The 20,304-nt window shown below is 36.3% G+C and overlaps 1 protein-coding gene across 21 annotated transcripts in view; it reads left to right on the forward strand.

Moving 5' to 3' along the window:
* PHF20L1 (PHD finger protein 20 like 1) overlaps positions 1–20,304 on the forward strand; it is a 77,588-nt gene that overhangs the window by 50,690 nt on the left and 6,594 nt on the right. For all 21 annotated transcript variants that reach the window (XM_058276058.2, XM_058276060.2, XM_071208040.1 and 18 more), the window contains 5 exons: positions 934–1,041; positions 8,982–9,146; positions 13,514–13,695; positions 14,720–14,819; positions 16,123–16,318. In XM_058276058.2, the coding sequence (XP_058132041.1) occupies positions 934–1,041; positions 8,982–9,146; positions 13,514–13,695; positions 14,720–14,819; positions 16,123–16,318 (751 nt within the window). The remainder of the gene's footprint in view (positions 1–933; positions 1,042–8,981; positions 9,147–13,513; positions 13,696–14,719; positions 14,820–16,122; positions 16,319–20,304) is intronic.

Raw genomic sequence — 20,304 nt, forward strand, 5'->3', positions numbered from 1 at the left:
ACTTCTGTTTTTAAACATCTCTAATGAAAATAATGGCTATTTAAAAATAAGTCTCCATTCTTGAGACTTAGATGTTAGATGATAAATTAAAACAGTGATTTTTTAAATACTCTCTTCCTTAACGTATCTTATAAAAAAATTACTGGGTTTTCTGCTATCTTTTTTGCCTTCTGTGCTATAATGATGACTAAGGCAGGGGATGATGGATGGAGCTTGGGTAACAACATGGATAAATACAATTGATAATTTTAGGTTAAACCATTCTGAGTTGGAACAATAGCTATGTGAAAGTAAAATTTATGAATTAATTTTAAAAATGTACTAGAATACTACTCTGACATCTCATTCCATTTTGTTAGAGTACACATGATAGAAAAAAGAGGTTTTACAATTTTGGAAAAATCATTTTAATGAAATCATTTTTTTTCTTGTGTTGCTAGCTTTTATCCTAGGACTCTCTTGGAAAGTATTGAAAGACTGAAGAAGTTGATTGGGGATTGACTTAAATTTTTTCTTTATTTATCCCAAAACAAAGATTTTTAAAAAATCTTGTATATTTTTTCATTAACTTATATATGAAAATGCTGAGACGCCTTAGTTGGGTCTTTTTTTAAAGTTATGGAGTTTAATTTTTTGCCACGTCAGGAAATTGAGTATATTACTCATTTAAAGATTTTAACTACTGTCTGTGTTAACTTTAAGGTGTCAGGAGTTGGGATTTCTCAACACTGCTAATGAAGATCCCCTCTTATAGCCCAGTAAGCTAATCAGGAGTTCCAGACTCATGACAGGAACAGTTTAATTGAATCCATCCACTCTGGGCAGGTGACTGGAATAGCTGATTAAAACATAAATGCTGCTTTTAGGTTAAACCACAAAGGAGCAACTCAAGACCAATCATGATTATTAAAAATGTTCATTTATATCATTTAGGAAAGAGAAAAGAAAAGGATAAAGAAAGAAAAGAGAAGAGAGACAAAGATCACTACAAACCAAAACAGAAGAAGAAGAAAAAAAAGAAAAAGAAATCTAAACAACATGGTAAGTATGGTAAAGTGGGCATTTCTACTTTTTAGAATTCTAAGAATTTTTCCTCTTTCTCTTTTCTTTTTTTACCAAAATGGAGGTATGGCAGGATCCCACCAGGTTGTTGAGAACTGGGAAGTTTCTGAAGCTTTCCTTTGTTTTGCTCATTTAAGAAAATACAACTCTTTTCTACAGTGGTTTATAAATTAGTTTTTGGAATTGATGAGAGACTTTTTATTTCTGGTAGTATGATGGGCTGGATACCCTTACCAGGGAACCTTTAGCATCCTGAAGGAATCAATCTAGAATTGTATACCACCTTAAGTTGGTTTTCACGAATGAGGGTGAAATAAGGTATGTTTAGAAACGTTGTTAAAGACCAAAAAAATTTGCTATCAACATTCTGTCTCTAAAAGAAATTCTAAAAGATACGTTTTTAAGGCAGAAGGAAAATGGCTACAAAAGGAAGATTTGAGATGCAGAAGAAAGAATGAGCAGAGAAAGTGTAAATATGCAGGCAATTCTAAACAATATATTGACAATATAAAATAGCTTGGTTTGTGGGGAAAAACAAAATGATACAGAACAGAAATACTTAATAGTTTGTAAGTTGAGAGGGGCATACTTGGATTTAAGTGTTTTTAAGCTCTTTGTGTTGTTTTAGAAGAATGAAGGAAATCTATTGAATTTTAGACTTGATTAGTTAAATCTACATGTTAAAATTTCTAACATGAATAATGAATGAGTAGAGGCATAGTGTATACTTTCCAAAATAGAAGTGGAAAAAATGAAAAACTAACTAAAGGAAGGCAATAAAATACAAATTTTAAAAGAAGAAATTAGGAATCAAATATATCAGTAATTATAGCTGTATTGAGATTATTTTTGTAAATTTGTTAAAATTTTTTTTTTAAAAGAAGCTTTGGATTACATAAATGTTACATCAAAAATACAGGGGATTCCCGTATATGCCACCTCTTCCCCTTCCCACACTTTTATCCATCAACAACACTTTTCATTAGTATGGTACATTTGCTAATATAGATGCACACATATTAAAGCATTGCCACTAACCATGGTCTATAGTTTACATTATGATTTACACTCCACTGTTCTATAGTTTCGACAAAATGTATAATGACCTGTATCCATCATTGCAATGTCATGCAGAACAGTTCCACTGTCCCCAAAATGCCCCATGTTAGACCTGTTCTCTCTCTCTCCCCTCAGATCCTCTGGTGACCACTGTCTGTATCAGTGTTTTAATTTCTTACATTACAAGAATAATTATAATTCTACTTCAGTCCATAAATAGATTTTTTTAAAGTCCAGTTCTTTGTTGTTATAAGAGACATAAGTAAAATGTAAGTATAAAGAGGATCGAGAAATGATGAAAATAAAAGGATAGAAAAAAATATGGTAAGTACTTCTAACTATAAGAAAAGCTAGAGTAGATAAATTAATATCAGATGAAATCAAGATTACAACAAAAACTATTCCTAGAGATAGGAGGTTGTCATACAGTGACAGAAGGTTTAGTTCACTATCTATCTCCCTAGATATAAAAATTCGGAATTTTATAACTGAAAATAGCAATCATTCTTTCTTAGTAGTAATTAATAGATTTTAAAAAACCTAAAATATATTCAGTAAGGCTAAGGAAAGTATTAAGAGCAAGCTGGTTTAATAGACCTATAAGAATACTGTACTCAGCAGCTACAGTGCACACACTTTTCTCAGACACGGATGTTTATTAAAATTGACCCTATGCTACAGTGTTAAGCAAATCTCAACACATTTTAGAGATTGGTATAATATAGACCATGGCTTCTGACAACATCTCTTTATCAAAAAGATAAATAGAAGAAGTGCCATATGTTTGAAATTAAGCAACACACTTCTGATTTATATAACTCATGGGTCAAAGAACCAGTCCAAATGGAAAAATAAAACAATTTTTAAGAACCTGAAAGAAGATGAAAATATTACACATCAAAACTCGTGGGATGTAGTTACAGTGGTACTTAGAAGAAAAACGAATAGCCATACATGTGCATGTTAGAAAAGGAGGATGAAAATTGGCTGAGCCTTTAGTTTAAGAAGTTAGAAAAAGAACAAGAATAAATCTAAAGAAAGTAGAAGTAAATAATAAACAGAGGAGCAGAATTTATTGATCTAAAGCAAAAGTATGTTAGGAGGAATAAAAAAATACCAGAATGAGTACTTTGAAGAAACTAACAAAATCAACATATTTCTGGGAGCACTGATTAAGAAAAAAGATAAAATGAATAAATACACAATATTAGAAATAAAAAAGGCATAATTACAGATGCTCCAAATGTTAAAAGGAAAGTAATATGAACAACTTTTTGCAAATAAATTTAAAAGATTAGATTAAATGGACAATTGTTAGTTCAAGTTGAAAATGACACAAAGGGCCTTCAAAAATAATGATAATATTTATTCAAACTGCATGATCATTACTCAAGTTTTTTGTGGTATTATGTCATACCTATAATTTTTACATTCATTAAACATTCAATAAAAACAGTTTTTAAAAATCTAAAGCCAGCTAGGTAATTTCATGGTCAGTAAGCATTGTTAGTAAATTATTCCGATTTTAACTTTCTCCATCCAAACATAACATCTGATTTTTCCACAGGATATGAATTTTCTACCTTCTCTAACTAAAAACTGCCAGAGTACTTGTGAAGTATTTGTGAAGAAAAGCTTGAGACCACTTCTCAGTGTCTCGAGCATTTCCAGGCCCTTCTTCTGCCTTCCAATGATTCTCTTCCTCACCCCCTTCATACATAGCTCTATTGAATCCAAACCAGAGATAACCAGTTAGGAAACAAAAAACATTAATTACAAATCCACGTGACTAATGAATGTCCTTCTGTGCAGAAATGAGCAGCTTTAAACCGCAGATAAAACTGTCATAAGAACTCCCAACCAACGAGAGGTGGCCTTCTTGGGGATTCCTGTGGCGACTCCAAGTGGTCAGTGAAGGGATGGCCAGCCTTTTAAGTCACCTTCTACTGCTTCAGCAAACTGAGTTCTGTACCAGTCCCTAGTAGCAGGCAGTGAATCTTAACTGCTAAAATGCCTGTGAAAGTGGGGAAAGAATAATGGGGAGAGGCTGAACAGGAATGAAATAAGGGGCTACCCTTGGTAGCAAAGTGAGAGATTGAGTTTGCAAGAATGGAGCAAGTAGTATCTTGAAAGAAAGAAGGGTGATGAGGAATAATAGGATAGACTGAGAAAAAATTGCCAAGAAAACTTGCACCTTAGAATTGAAATCAACCTTTGATTGTGGTATCCCTTTAAAAAGCCATTTTAAAGAAAATTAACACTTTAAGTGTTAGATATTTTTATTTTTTAGTTGGAAAGAGGCTTATATCTTTGTTTACATTTGAAAATTAGGCCTATAAATGAAAATCTTAACTTTGTGAGTAGAATCCTGGTAAATTCTGAAGGTACACAGAAGCATTGCTATTTATAAACAGCAGGTGTTGAGTCTGGTAATCACTAGTATGTTTGCAATTAATTATTACATTTGAGGAAAATTTAATCTAGGCTATTTACATTCATCTTGGAAGTGACACTTTTCCCCTGATGATTAAATTAGAGGAGTGGTCTTTAAGTTGAAAATCAGGGTTTAACATAACTTTTAAAATTTTAAGTGCATTTTAATTTTAAAGAATTCGTTTTACTACTATATGAGTTCCCTAGAATAATGTTTTTTAATCTATAATTACCACTGTGAGGGAATTTTTAAAATTATTTTTGATTGCCACTCAATGTTATTTTGCATATATCCTGCTGGAACTTAGGATGGACCAAATCTTATTCAAGCATTTTGCATGTATATTAGTTCATTTAATCCTCCTGTTACCCTTTATTGTGTGACCTGCTATCCCTATTTTCCAAATAGTTAACTAAAGCAGAGAGAGACTGAGGGAATTGTCCAAGGTCACACAGCTAGTAAGTAGTGAAGGAGATTCAAACTCATGCAGTCTGGCTCCAGAGTCTAAATTCTTAACCATCATTCTATGCTGCAAATCTTACTTCCTGTACCTTCAAGTTTGCATACTAGAATGTGTATTCTTCCCTTTAACAAGTTTTTAGTTTGTCTTTATTGGGTTACTGAGTTCTTATGTTTATCTCTTATATAAATGACACTATGAAAAATAGTAATTTAGTTAAGTAATTCTTTTTAATTACTCTGTACAGTAGTGGGTTAACACATGTTTTGACTTGCCAGAATTAATTTACAAGATACCAAACTATCAGTGTGTATGAGAAATCACCATATTGGGATTTATTTAAGATGATATCTTTGCCACTTTTTGGCTTTATTACTTTGAGTAGATCACTTCATCTTTTTGTTTTATGGATCTGTAAAGATGAGGAAACTGAGGCACATAGAAATTTAAAAAATAATAAGCTAGAAAAGAAAATCCTAAACATTTTATAGTAAAAACAAAAATTCCCTTCAAGGTCCTAGAAAGAAAGAATGTAAGTATGTAGTAAGAGTGATAAGAACCATATAAATAGCTACAGAAAGATGTATGTTAAGTGTGGTAAGAGTGGTACAGAGTAAATTCTGTTACAGTTTAGTGAATCTAGAGTGTCCAAGGAAGAGCTTTTATGTAGAAGATTCCATTTAATCTAAGCCTTGAAACATGGCAGTAGATTGGGTGGAGAATGCAAAGAAGTTTTGTTCATTTGCTAACATAACATAAAGAGATTAAATGCCAATAATGTTTTATTTTTAGCACCAAATTGGCATTTCCACATTTTTTTCACAATCAGACTCTACTTTTACTTTTGTGGTGGATAAGAGAGCATCTTTGAAGGTGGGGTACGTGGGTTCCAATCCTGGTCACAATACTGATACCTGGGTGACCTTCAGCAGGTAAATAGCTTGCCTACGTTCTCTAAACCTCAAGCCCATTACCTCTAAAATGGAAGGATAGTTTCTTTTATAGATAATACCATAAGGCTTAACTAAAGGTAATCATTGTAAAGTACTTAGCATAGTACCAAGCATTTAATAAATGTCCTTCCCTTGCCTGCTTCTGAATAGCACGTGTTGGGCAAACTGCAGATTCATGTTACTGTGCAGCTGTGAGAGGCAGACTAACACAGAGATACTCAGAGATGGCTCTGTAGTCTGGCAGCATCAGCATTACCTGGGAGTGTCCCCACTCTTGCTCTACTGGGGTGAGGCAAGGGAATCTGCAGTTTGTATACACTTTAAAATTTGAAATCTACTGCAATCCATGTTGGTTAAGATTCAGGCTTCTGTGGTCAAGCTGTCTGGGTTTGAATGCTGGCTTTGCCGCTATAGGTGTGTATCCTTGCACAATTTTCTTAACTGTTTCTGCCTCAATTTTTTACTTATAAAATAAAGGTAACAGTTGTACCTCACTTACTGGATGATTGTGAGGATTAAAAGAGTTAATACACATAAACAGAATTATGTTAGACACATAGTGAGCCCTCAAGTGTTAGCTATGTTGTATTTATGGTAACCACTGTATTAGTTTTCCATTGCTGCTATAACAAATTACTATAATCAAGGGCTTAAAAACAACATAAATTTATTATCATTAAGTTCTGGAGATCAGAAGTCCAAAATAAGTCTTGCTGGGCTAAAATGAAGGTGTTTTTAAGAGACTAGGGGAGAATCCTTTGTCTTGCCTTTTCCAGCTTCTGTAGGCCACTCACCTTCCTTGGCTTATGGCCCTCTTCCATCTTCCAAGCCAGCAGTGGCCATTTGACTCTTGCTCACATTGCATCACTCTGACCCTGTTTCTTATGCCTTCCTCTTTCATTTTTAAGGACCCTTGTGATTACATTGGGTCCACCCAGATAATACAGGATAATTTCCTTATTATCAGGTCAGCTGATTAACAACCTTAATCCCATCCACAACCTCAGTTCCCTTTGCCATGTATCCTAACATATTCACAGATTCTGGGGATTAGGACCTGACATTTTTGGGGGGTGAGGTGGAGAGCATTAATCAGTCCACCACAACCACTGACTTCAGTTGGTCACTCAGTATCTACCAGTATTGTTACTACCCTTCCCTTGTAAACTTGCTTTTTCCACTACCTTTCCTCAACTTTTTCATTCTTTTCTACCTCTTCTTAATTTCTTACCTGCCTAAGTTAATTCCCTTCACCTCACAGTGACTTGAAATAGAAACCATTGTCCATTCACCATATTACTACATACTTACCTATGTCCATTTTCTCTTCCTCTTCCTCTGTTAAAACAGAGAGAGTGTTTTTCTATTCTTAAAATTTGGGCATTTCTCACCCCCTTCCTCTTCTGCATTTTATTTTACTTTATTTTTTTATTTTTAATATATGTATTTTCACATAGTGCAGCCAAATTTCTCATTTTTCTCTTTATTTTTTTACCTCTCCCCTTTCTGTCTGCCTCCCCTTCCCAATTGTCTGCTCTCTATATGTTCTTCTGTGTTTGCTTGTGTTCTTGTCAATGACACTGGGAATCTGTGTCTCTTTTTGTTGCATCATCTTTCTGTGTCAGCTCTCCATGTGTGCAGCCCCACTCCTGGGCAGGATGCACTTTTTTCGTGCGGGGAGCTCTCCTTATGGGGCGCACTCCTTGCACATGGGGCTCCCCTATGTGGGGGACACCCCTGTGTGGCACGGCACTCCTTGCACTCATCAGCACTGCACATGGGCCAGCTTCACCACACGGGTCAGGAGGCCCTGGGTTTGAACCTTGGACCTCCCGTGTGGTAGGTGGATGCTCTATCCATTGAGCCAAATCGGCTTCCCGTCTCCTGCATTTTAGATTCCTGTATTTGAAGAGTAGGACCTCCCATCTTTAAAAAAAAACCCTCTGACTCCACATTCCTTCTTTGGTTTCCCCTCTTCATTTACTCTCCAGTCCCATCTTGTAAGTCCTTTTCATCACTAATTTGCTCCATCCAGAAACATGGAAATCAACCTCTAAACACTCTCTCAGCTCTGTACATCTATTCTCTAATATCTCTACTTCTAAATTTTCATCTCAACCATTCCTAGCCATGATCATCTTTTGCCTAGACTATCTCTGAACTGGTTTCCCCACTTCTTGTTCCTCCCTGCACTCCATCTCCATTCCACAGCTCCATCGTTCTTTTAAAAATGTAGTTAGAGCTGAGTCAAATCCCGCTCCCTCTTTTCTTTGAATGGTGTTTTACTGCATTTGTGATAAAACTTAGAAACAATAATATCTTTAAATTGATCTGGCTCCTGTCACTCCAGCCTCATTTCTCACCTCCCTCACTGTATTCCAGGTACAGTGTGTTGTAGTTTGTCAAATGTGTCATGTACTCTTCTGCTTTAGAGCTTTCCCTTATTATGCCTGAAATCATACTCTTCCCTGCTCCCCCCTCTCCTCACCGCCATCAGCTGTGTGTGGCTTCTCTTTCACACATTTCTGTGACTCATCCCAAGCTAAGGAGAGCAGAACTTTGACCAGTTAATTTCATTCAGGGATTTTGTTGCTGAAGGAGTTACTGATCAAGTTATAACTATAATAATAGGCATGCTAGACATCATAAGAACCTCCTTACGAATTGAAATGGTTAATTTTCATTTTGTACATCTTACTGCAGACGTATTTGTGATTATGATAGAAGGGTAAAAACCCCTTTATTTTTCCGGACTACTTAGCAAAAGAGTTTATTGGTACCAGTTAGAACATGGTGAATCCCACTATGTCTATACCATCTGTGGTATATTTCCATATGGTGTTCTTACCAATTTATCCAATACGTAAAGATCCAGCTATTCATGGATGAGAAGAGAAAGTGGCGGCATGGTTATTTTATGTGTGCTAAAAATGGTTTTCTCATGATTTTTGTAGGGACCATTCTTGATTACTTGAGCCTTTATTAATATTTCTCTGTGTTTTTTATATTGCAGATTATTCAGACTATGAAGACAGTTCTCTAGAATTTTTGGAAAGGTGCTCTTCTCCACTAACCCGATCTTCTGGGAGTTCTCTGGCTCTGAGAAGCATGTTTACGGAGAAAAATACAGCCTATCAGTACCCAAGGGCAATTTTGTCAGTTGATCTTAGTGGTGAAAGTATGTGTAACCCAAGTAATGCTTAAAAAAAGACTTGAGATTCTTAAATGTGGAACTGAGAATAAAACATTATTGAATCCTTGCCTTAGTCAGGCACATAATTTTAAAAGTTTTTATATAAATTAATGTGAAAATCTCGTTATTAGATATATGAACTGCTTTTTAACTTATGTAAAGTAGAATTGCCTTTTATGCTTAGTGATGGGAGAGATGGCAAGGAAACTTGTCTACTATATATCAGGTACTCTGATAGAGGTTTTTACATACATTTTCTTGTTATTTCCTCACCTCCAATTTATAAAGTAGATATTGTTATCCACATTTTTATAGATGTTTTTTGTAGATGTACAGAGGCTAATACTATATAGTATTAGTGTAAAACGAATGTAGTACTAGAAAAAATTCAAAGCCAGGCCTCTCAACTCCAGAGATAATGCTTTTTTTACTAATCATTTGTTATAGTCTTAAAAATGCACTTCGAATTCCTGATTATAGATCAGTTCAATGATTTGAAACCAGTCAAATATTAGACACCCCGAGGTAGACAGAAGGCCACTTCAGTGGGCGGAAAGAGCATTAGTGTTGGAATCTGACAAATTTTTCTGCAAGTCTGGTCCTGAGATTGGAGCAGATTGAGGACGTCTACCTTCTAAGAGAAGAGACTGTCAGCATGATGGCAGTGACTTGAGACTAGTGCTCCAACACAGTAGGCACCAGAGTCAGGGAAGAGGGATAAGGGGCAGGTCTTCATCTCATATGGGTGAGCTACTTCTGTGCTCTCCTTTTCAGTGCCGGAATTTTAGATACTAGGTTAAACGTTTTCTTCTGTACTCTTATAACCTCTTCCCTCCCATGTTTCACTCCTTTCTAGTTCACTGTGGGAAAAAAAAAAGCATGTTTGTCCCTTTACCCTGAAACCAAACACACAGTGCTTTTAAGATTTTAATAAATAAAATTTGGGGAAATGGAAGGGAGGAAGGATTAAATTACTGCAACCCTCCTCCCCATACTGCTCTCTTTTCCAACAAACACAAGTCCCCCTTTTCCCATTTGGTTCAGTGGTTTTTTTATCCCCCCCACGACTGCGGCTTTTTTGCATGTTGTCTGCTCTCTGTGTCCATTCGCTATTTGTTCTTCTGTGTCTGTATTTATTTTTATTTCCCACCCCCCCTTGTGGCTTGCTTGCTGTCTGTTGCTTTGTGTCCATTCACTGTGTGCTCTTCTACATTTTGTCTCCCTTTTTTTGTGGCATCACCTTTCTTAGTTGGCTCTCCACAGCGCCTGTGGTCTGGGCGGCGCTCCACCGCATGTGGGCGAGCATGCCTTCACAAGGAGGCCCCGGGACGTGAACTCTGGGTCTCCCATTTGGTAGACGGGAGCCCAACTAGTTAGCCACGGCCACTTCCCTGGTCCAGTGATTTTTAATCCCAGATGTATCTTATAATCACTGTTGTTATGTTTTTTAAGTAAACCAATACTGGATCCTACTTCAGAGCACAGTTGAATGAGACTTTCTTGGCAATGGGGTGGTGAATCCTAGGCAAGATCCGATCAGCTTCTGAGTGCTTGTGTGGGACAATGGGAGTTGAGAATCACAGAGTGACAGTCATACTGTGAGCTGTCAAGGTCTGAAGATGGGCTCTTGTTACAGGCTGATGGAGAATGGCTGTTTATATCTGGGCTAGCAGTTTTTGCTGGAACTATAACCCTTGAAAGAGGGGGAGAAAAGAGTGTCGTAGAAATGCACTCTCAATTCTGCCTTGTCTTTGCCCTGGCATTTACATTATGAGGATTGAGCTATGAGAAAGAAAGCGGATGTTAATAAGGGTCAGATTTCTTAGGCCAGAGGTTCTCAACCTGGAGCCAGTTCTGGAGGGCTTGTTAAAACACTGATATCTGTGACTCAGCTACAGAATTTCTGATTTCTGATAAGTTTCCAGGTGATGCTGATGCTGCTGGTCTGGGAACCACACTTTAATATAAATACTGTCTTAGGAGACAGTTGGTAACAGAAGGTAACTGGTGTTGCTGTAGCTGCTCAAGAGGAACCATTGTTCCAGGTGGCATTTAAAATGTACAGGAGAACTATTACTTGGTTTTCTTATGTAACTTTCAACCTGGTGATTCCTTTACTCAATACCTAGAATTCAGCCAGATATATGTATAATGCTTGGGAATTAGTTGCTCATACTGGATTTTCTGCCAGTATGTAAGATTTGCTTGTTAATACCATACTTCTTGGTTATTGTGGTCTTAAAGATATATATGAGATTCACACTAATTCCTTTCAATGATACAGCTTTTGTTTTTTTTTTAAAGATTTTATTTATATCTCTCCCTTTCCTCCCCCCCACCCCCACCCCAGTTGTCTGTTCTCTGTGTCCATTTGCTCTGTGTTCTTCTGTGTCTGCTTCTATTTTTGTCAGCAGCACTGGGAATCTGTGTCTCTTTTTTTGTTGCGTCATCTTACTGCATCAGCTCTCCGTGTGTGCAGCTGCCACTCCTGGGCATGCTGAACTTTCTTTTCACGCTGGGTGGCTCTCCTTACGGGGCGCACTCCTTGTCCATGGGGCTCCCCTACGCGGGGGACCCCCCTGCATGGCAGGGCACTCCTTGCACGCATCAGCACTGCGCATGGGCCAGCTCCACATGGGTTAAGGTGGACCTCCCGTATAGTAGGCAGATACTCTATCCATTGAGCCAAGTCCGCTTCCCTAATGATACTGTTTTAAATTAACTTCATTAACTTATCATTGCCATCCATTTAATAACCTATATGCTACTGCAACAGCATTTGAAAATGTTGCTCCGTGATCTAGCTTGCCTTTTTGAAACATGAGCATTGCATCCAAGAAAGCCTGAGAGGAAAGGCTAATTATGGATTTAAGCTAGCAAGATTATGAATGGATGAAATTTCTCAACTAGGTTTTCAGAACTAGTCGTACTATTAATATTAGAAAGATTTTCCATATCTAATTGATTTACTTCTTGCTCCTTGAATATTTTCAGGTATTTATCTACCATTATGTCACCTCTCCTGACCTTACTTTTACCCAAATGTCCTAAGGCCCTAAAGAGAATAAAACATTTATTTATTTTTCTATAAAATATTAACCCTTAATAAATCAAACATTCTAAAACAGTGAGTCAGGAAAAATAAATTAATCAAGATTTGAAGTGGATAGAAGGAACATTAAGTCATGTGGAACGTGAAATACCATGAATAGGTTGAATTCAGCCGGCTTCTATCGGGTCTGAGTCTAAAAAGGAAATTTTCTTTGTATATTGACTCTCCCTTCTCTCTTCCACGAACATTCTGTCATGCCTACTGTATTTGTCAGGTGTCATTCCAAGCACTGGGGAAGGTAGCCTTCAGCAATGCAGAGTCCTTACTGTCATGGATTCTGACATTTTAGAAAGGGGAGATAAATAAGAGACAGGTTAAAGAATAATTCTGAATGTGACTGGAGGACAGGACAGTGAGGTAGAAAGAGACAGCCTCTGTCAATCAGAAATCTTTAGTATAATGTACTCTGTAATTTTTTTTTTTTTGCCTTTGCCATAAATAAACATTTCCTTATGTTCGCCTCAACTTTCCCTCTGAATTGTAAGTTGAGTGGTGCCAGACAAAATAGTACCACAAATCTGAATCTTGGCATTTAATCAAGTTGTAGTGGTCTTTCCTATAATCTAGTTGGTAAATATGCTTAAGTTTTTTAAAGGAATTTTATCAGATTGAAATAAAGTTAAAAAAAATTCCTTAGGGAACTCATGATACCAGTTTCAGAAACACTGATGAAATCTTTCCCAGGCTTTAGAGTCAAGCAATCCTGGTATTCAGTCTGGCTTTATCACTGCCTGGCTACATTAAACTGATCAAGTTATATATCTGTTCTTAAAGGACATAGTATGCTAGCTGGTGAATATTAAATGCAATGGTACTTGATACTAATACTATTAGTAATAGTATTATTGGTATTAGACCTTAGACAAATTCCTTAACCTGTCTGTCTTATCTCTGTAAGACAAACAGTAAAACTTGTTCTCCTTACAACCCAGGACTTTTATGAAACTCAAAAATATTTGTGAAAGCATTTGAAAACTTTGCAAATTTACATTAATATAAGAATTAGCCATGACCTCTGTAAGTACCAAGACTATGGAATACTTATAATATGAGATGCATTAAGATATAAAGTAGTTACATTTGTTTCAGCTTCAAAAATTTTCTTTATCCAGAGACAATACTCTATTATCATTTGTTTGCCCACCTTTTTTAAGCGTTTGGTAGCTTATTTTTAATCTTCCTTAATTCCTTCCTTTTTAGAAAGTGAAAAAAAATATGCTTTCCTTTGTGTTTATTCTAGACTTATCAGACATGGAATTCCTAGATGATTCTTCAACAGAGAGTTTGCTTCTTAGCGGGGATGAGTACAATCAGGACTTTGATTCAACCAATTTTGAAGAATCTCAGGATGAAGATGATGCTCTTAATGAAATTGTGCGGTGTATTTGTGAAATGGATGAAGAGAATGGCTTTATGATTCAGGTAACTGAATCATTTATTTCAGTCTTAGAGTACTGAATTATTTATTTCAGGAACTCAGCAAGTGTGTTGTAGCTTTTGTTTTATCGTTTTGCTTACCATCCTATTGAAAACATAGGTTTCTAGCTTATTAACGTGTTTAAAATCTTAGTAGTAATGATTAGGAAATCTCTTCAATGAAGTACACAATTGCCTTATTTCAGGGTCCCTATCCCTTTACTAGGGTATTTAGATTGAACCTTTCAAAGCCGAAATTCTTTGCAGGAGCCATTAAGGTGGGTGAGCCTCCATGTTGAATTGTAAACCATAGTGATCCTTTTCTGAACTACTGCTCTTAATCCATGTTTAAGAATTTACATTATACAGTCACCTTCATTGAACAGAAACTGAAACAGATGTTTTCAGTATTCTCAGATTAAAGGAAAACTTTGCTACAAGGGTTTAACCGTTACAAACAACCTCTTACTGTAGGAAGGGTATGTTTAGGAAAAAAGGAAACAGCCTGTATTTTGTGATGGCGTGTGGAATATTCAGAGAATTTAGTTACAGGGTGACAAAAGAGAAAGTTCCTTTTGTTCTTGCTCTTTCATTGGATTTCTTAAGGGAACTATAAATTTATAGGCTCACCACTCAGGTTGTACTTTCAGAGGTCATTACTATGGACTACAACCTTTTTTTTAAAATTTCTGTACTTTAATATTAAAGCAATTTTTAAAAATATTACACATGCAATTTTCTAAAAATCAATGGGAAATAGACAAGGGATATTTTTAATGACTTTTTAATCATTTAAGTGATTTATCAAAGACCATTTTAAAAGTTAACAACGAATAGGGACATTCTTGAACTAGTTGACTGTTTCAGGGATAAAATTCATCAGAAATTATGGCTTGCTTTTGTTATGTGAAATAAGAATTTAACTGGTAATAGCAGCTGGAGAACAAACCAACTGATTAAGAAGAAGAGACTGTCTTTATTTCTAGTGAGTACCCATAATGATTGTGAGCACTCCTCTGTTTTCTGGCAGTGTGAAGAGTGCCTGTGTTGGCAGCACAGCGTGTGCATGGGGCTACTGGAGGAGAGCATCCCAGAGCAGTACATCTGCTACATTTGCAGAGATCCTCCTGGTAAGGCTTTTCTTACTCTGCCATTTACAAGATACATAAATAGCTTATTACTTGTTCCTTATTATATCAGTAATTAAACCCCATTCTTTGTCAGTCAGAACTCTGCTTCAGTATTAAGGTGTTCATGTATTATCTCTGTTTGTTATGTCACTCTTTGTTATTCATATTTTTCATTTAATTACTTAGGTAAGAACATTAGCATAAATTTATCAACAAAATTACTACCTTGGAAGTACTACTACTTAGAAGCGCAGAGTTCTGTTTTTTTCTTGGGAAGAATTAGCCTCTTTGTGTGCCTCTGCGTTGATTCCTAGCCAGGTTTACTTATGGCTATATGAATGGTTCAGTATCCTGAAATTGTACTTCTCCTGCCATAATTTTGAAAAATTCTCTAGTAATGCTGCATATACAGATAATTTTAGAGCAGGATGGGGTCTTCAATATCATCTGGTCCATCCCTTTTTTTTAATGATGAGGCAGCTAAGGCACAGATAGTCACATGCCTTGTGCAAAAGGATAGCACCAGGCGTGGCACATGTCTTTGGTCTGCTAATCCATTGTACTTTCTACTTGGTGCCTTCTTCCATGCCAGAGGCTCATTGAGTAGCAAGTTCTGCATATTGTATCCACTTTTAGCTTCTGAGGCAGAACATAGTTGTTTCTGCAAACAGGCAGTAGGTAGTCACAGGTGAAAAGATAGTGAAAGAGCTATGTGAATGTAGAGGTTCATTCAGCAGCATTTATTGCATGTTTGCTATTTGCCAAGCACTGGTAAGATGATTGATTCAGGCCTTGCCTTCAACCATCCCATAGTAGTGTAGGGAGCACAGACAGAGAAGCAAATAATTATATTAGGATATAATTAGGGTTACCATTGTTAATATAGGAGTCTGTAAGGTCACAGACATGGTGGGGAGGAGGAGTCCCTGCTCACTCAACTAGAACTCTTTGTTTTATCCAGTAAAAAACAAAGGTTAGTGAGAGAAACAGGAACCACAGTCTAGTTTCTCTCTAGCCTTTTAATTTTTTTGAGAGGACAGATGACTCATTCATTAGAGTAGATAGCAGTATTCCTTTGTAGGTGTGCCCTGCCATTACTTATGCTCCCGGTGGCTGTTGTCACTCGTGGAAAGGCACGCTGAAAGTGGGAGGTGCTCTTACAGTGTTGCCTCCAAATTCCTCCTCTTGAATCTGCTCTTAGTGCTAGAGCTTGCCTTGCTGAGTAACTTTAGTAGGGTAGAATTTGAAGGAAAATCAGAATAAGTGGAATGCTTTGTAATTTTAATATCCATTTCATCTACAGGTCAGAGATGGAGTGCAAAATACCGTTATGATAAAGAATGGTTGAATAATGGGAGAATGTATGGGCTATCATTTTTAAAAGAAAATTATTCTCATCTCAATGCCAAAAAGATAGTTTCCACGCATCACCTGCTTGCTGATGTCTATGGCGTTACGGAAGTACTACACGGGTTACAGCTGAAAATTGGAATACTAAAGTAAGTAAAGAATGACAAAAGGAGGATCATCTTAATATAAATTTTCATCAAAACTAAGTTTGCCTTTGAAGGCCAAAAAAAAGAGATCTTTTTATAAAGCTTAATTTTTTAAAAAAGGAAACATTACCTTTTTGGATGAATAGCTGCTTCATTCTTACTGTCCTAGTCTAGGAGGCATGGTTGAAGATAGAGCATCAGATATTTCAAAAGATTTTAATCCCTGCCCCACTATTTTGTGAACTCAGCACATACACAAAATTAAGTGTAAGTTGCTGTGGTGAACCCTTTATTTTGTGTCCTCCTTCAGGAATGCTGTCAAGATTAAATAAATTCTAGGCAGGCTGAGTATATTTTTAAATTACCTTAAGATTTAACTTGTTAGGGACAAAAAGAGCTGTCAGATCATGCACTCTGTCCCTCTGCTATGCACCAAAGTATATTTTAATCATCCCAGATCATTTTCCCTTAAAATAAAAGAACGTGAATCTCCCTGAATAACATATTAGAATATTCCTAAAATTTTCTTAAATTCCTTATTTTCCATTCTTCCCAATTCTTAGCTACATTAAAAAAAAAAAATATCAAAGTAGGATAATTCGTATGATTTTCTTCATTTTGACTCACTTGCCTGAGCTGGACCCTTGGCCCTTCCCCTCTTTCTGCCCCATCTTTGTGTCTCCCACGTTGAGTTGGTAACATAGTCTGTCTATCCACTGCTGTTCCTTCATTTTATTGAGTCCATTCCCACCTTTCTCTTCTTACTGGTCCTGTCATAGTCCAAGCTGATGATTTTTGTATGAACAATTGTAATATCTTCTTATTCTCTTTCGGTTTATCCTTCATACTATTGCCAGTGTGATATTAGTAAAAGATAAAATGTGAGCTTATCTCTCTTTGGCTTAATATACCAGTGTCTTCCCTGTGCCCAGTGAACAAAGTCTACATTTTTAGCCTATACTCTTAGTCCTTCCATGATATATATTCTGCCTACCATTTATTTTCCCCCCAACCCACCCTATTTTTTAAACAAATCAATTTTATTGATACATATTAATAAAGCATACAGTTGATCCAAAGTGTACAATCAGTGGTATTTGGTATAATCACATAGTTGTGCATTCATCACTTCATTTTTAAAGCATTTTCATTATTTCAATGATAATAATAAAAAACAGACAAGGAAATTCCTCCCTTCTCAGTCTCTGTTTCCCCTGCTGTACATAGCTGCTGTTTGTGGCCATATATAGAATTCTTGCTTTCAGCACATTAAATACATTTTCCCACAGCCTTCTTGGCTCCCTGGTTTCCAATAAGAAACTGGCCTATAATCTTATTGAATTTCCCTTGTATGTGACATGTTGCTTCTCTCTTGTGGCTTTTAGAATTATCTCCTTATCGTTGGCATTCAGCAGTTTGATTATAATGTGTTGCAATGTGGGCCTGTTTGGGTCTATGCTGTCTGGAATTAGTTGAATATATATTGATGTCTTTTGTTAAATTTGGGAAGTTTTCAGTCATTATTTCTTTGAACAGTCTCACTGTCCCATTCTTTGTTCTCCTTCTAGGACTCCTACGTTGTATATATTGGTATACTTGATGGTGTGCCACAGGTTCCACAGGTTCTGTTCATTTTTCTTTGTTTTCTCTTTCTGCTTCTCAGACTGGATGATTTCAGTTTTCTTTTAAGTTCACTGATTCTTTCTTCTGCTAGTTCTAAAATCTGTTGGTGAATCTCTTTAGGAAAATTTTCTTCATTCTGTTACTGTGGTATTTACCTTGATTTGGTTTCTTTTCATAATTTCCGTTCTCTGTTGATACTCTGTGTTCATCTATCTTTTTCCTAATTTCTGTTAGCTCTTAAGCCCATGTTTTCTTTAGCTCTTTGAGCATATTTAGGACTTTTTTTTAAATTTCAAAGTTCTGTCTGATATGTCCCAGGTCTGGTCCTCTTTGATGCTTTCTAATACTTTAATCTTCTTTGCTGCGCCATCTCTTCCTATTTCCTTACATGTTTGTAATCTTTTGTTGAAACCTGGACATTTTAATCTGTTGTTGCTAGAAGTTTAGACTCTGAGGTGCCTGTTCCTTATGCTTATATCCAGCTAGTATTATGACAGAGCTTTCCTTGAATGTCAGGAGTTAACAAAAAAGGAAACACCTTTCTTTGAAGATTGATGTGTTCCACTGTGTTCCTTCAGAGCTTATCAATACAGTGAATTTAGAGAATAGCTCAAGGCCAAAGGGTAGGGACTTAGCCTTTGTACAAAAGCATTTGTCTCTCCTTCCCTAGGAGTCCCCCTGTTTACAGTGTTCTGAAGGTCCAGGGCACTACACTGTATGTCACATAGTTAGCAATCCCTTGCCTGAGGCAGCCACTTGACTGCTTTCCCACAACCTTCTTTTTTTCTTTTTTTTAAAAACTAAATCTTAAAGATTTATTTCAGTGCCAGAGATATGCAAAAGAGATTTAGGTCCAGAAAACAAGCTTATAAAATGACATGGATATTGTGACATGTGAGAAAAGTTGTGAGAAATTACATTTGATTTATTTTGATCAACTTCTAAAGTTTGTGAATAGAGAAAAATTTTATTCCAGTAGATAAAATGTTTATCTCATATTTTCTGGAATGTCCAAAAAATTGTCCAAGCAGAACCAAAATTCAATAGAACTTTTATTGGATCCATAATCCCCAGAACAGTTATTTTCAGCCTCTTTTATTAGGTATGGGACTAGGTGAGGAATAGGAAGGAACATTCATCCATGTGACAGTTGTACCACTTCCAAAACCCTTCTAGCTCTTGATAGTCTACATTTTTAAAAAGTCTGCTTATCAATAGAGTCTAAAGAATATACTTTAGACCAACACAACTGGCCATAGTATTTTTTTAAACAAATCAATTTTATTGATATATATTAATAAAGCTTACAGTTCATCCAAAGTGTACAATCAGTGGTATTTGGTATAAGCACATAGTTGTGCATTTATCACTTCCATCATTATTAGAGCATTTTCATTATTTCAATAATAATAAACAACAAACGCTCTAAAAAATTCCTCACCTCTCAATCTCTCCACACTTCCCCCACTGTACATAGCTGCTGATTCTGGCTCTTCTATCCAAAGTGTATTATCAGTGGCTCTTAGTATAATCACAATTTTGTATATTCATTGTCTCAGAATTTTAGAACAATTTCATTACCCCAAGAAGTGAATAAGCATTCCTGTCTCTTCACATTCTTTCCAACATATACAGTTTTCTGACTTTTAACAGTGGCCAATCTAATAGGTATGAAATGACATCTCATTGTAGTTTTGATTTGCATTTCCCCAATTGCTAGTGATGTTGAACATTTTTTCATGTGTTTCTTCACCGTTTGTATTTCTTCTTTGGACAGTTGTCTTTTCTAGTCTTTTGCCCATTTTTTTAGTCAGATACTTTGTCTTTTTATTGTTGAGTTGTTTGATCTTCTTATATATCATGGATATTAAACACTTATCAGTTATGTGGTTGCCAAATATTTTTTCCCATTGCGTTGACTGCCTTTTCACCCTTTTTACAAAGTCCTTTGAGGTGCAAAAGTGTTCTTTGTTGCTCATGTTTTGGGCATCAGATTTAAGAAACTACTGCCTACCACAAGATCTTGAAGGTGTTTTCCTACATTTTCTTCTAGGAGTTTTATGATTGTTTTTATATTTAAGTCCTTGATCCATTTTAAGTTAATTTCTGTATAAGGTATGAAATAGGGGTCTTCTTTCTTCCTTTTGGATATGGGTATCCAGTTCTCCCAGCACCATTGTTCTGGCCCAGCTGCACATTTGCCTGCACACCAGGCAAGTTTGGGGCAGGTCCCTCAGACCCCACTAGACAGACTGGGCTAGACATACATACTCCCAGTGTGCGCACAAGGGTTGTTATTCTATTCCTTCTGGAACTGGCACCAGGGATCCACACAGTGAGGGGTAGGGGTATCAGAGGGGGCCAGC

This window comes from Dasypus novemcinctus, chromosome 14, assembly GCF_030445035.2.
Source record: "Dasypus novemcinctus isolate mDasNov1 chromosome 14, mDasNov1.1.hap2, whole genome shotgun sequence".
Classification (NCBI taxonomy): Eukaryota; Metazoa; Chordata; class Mammalia; order Cingulata; family Dasypodidae; genus Dasypus; species Dasypus novemcinctus.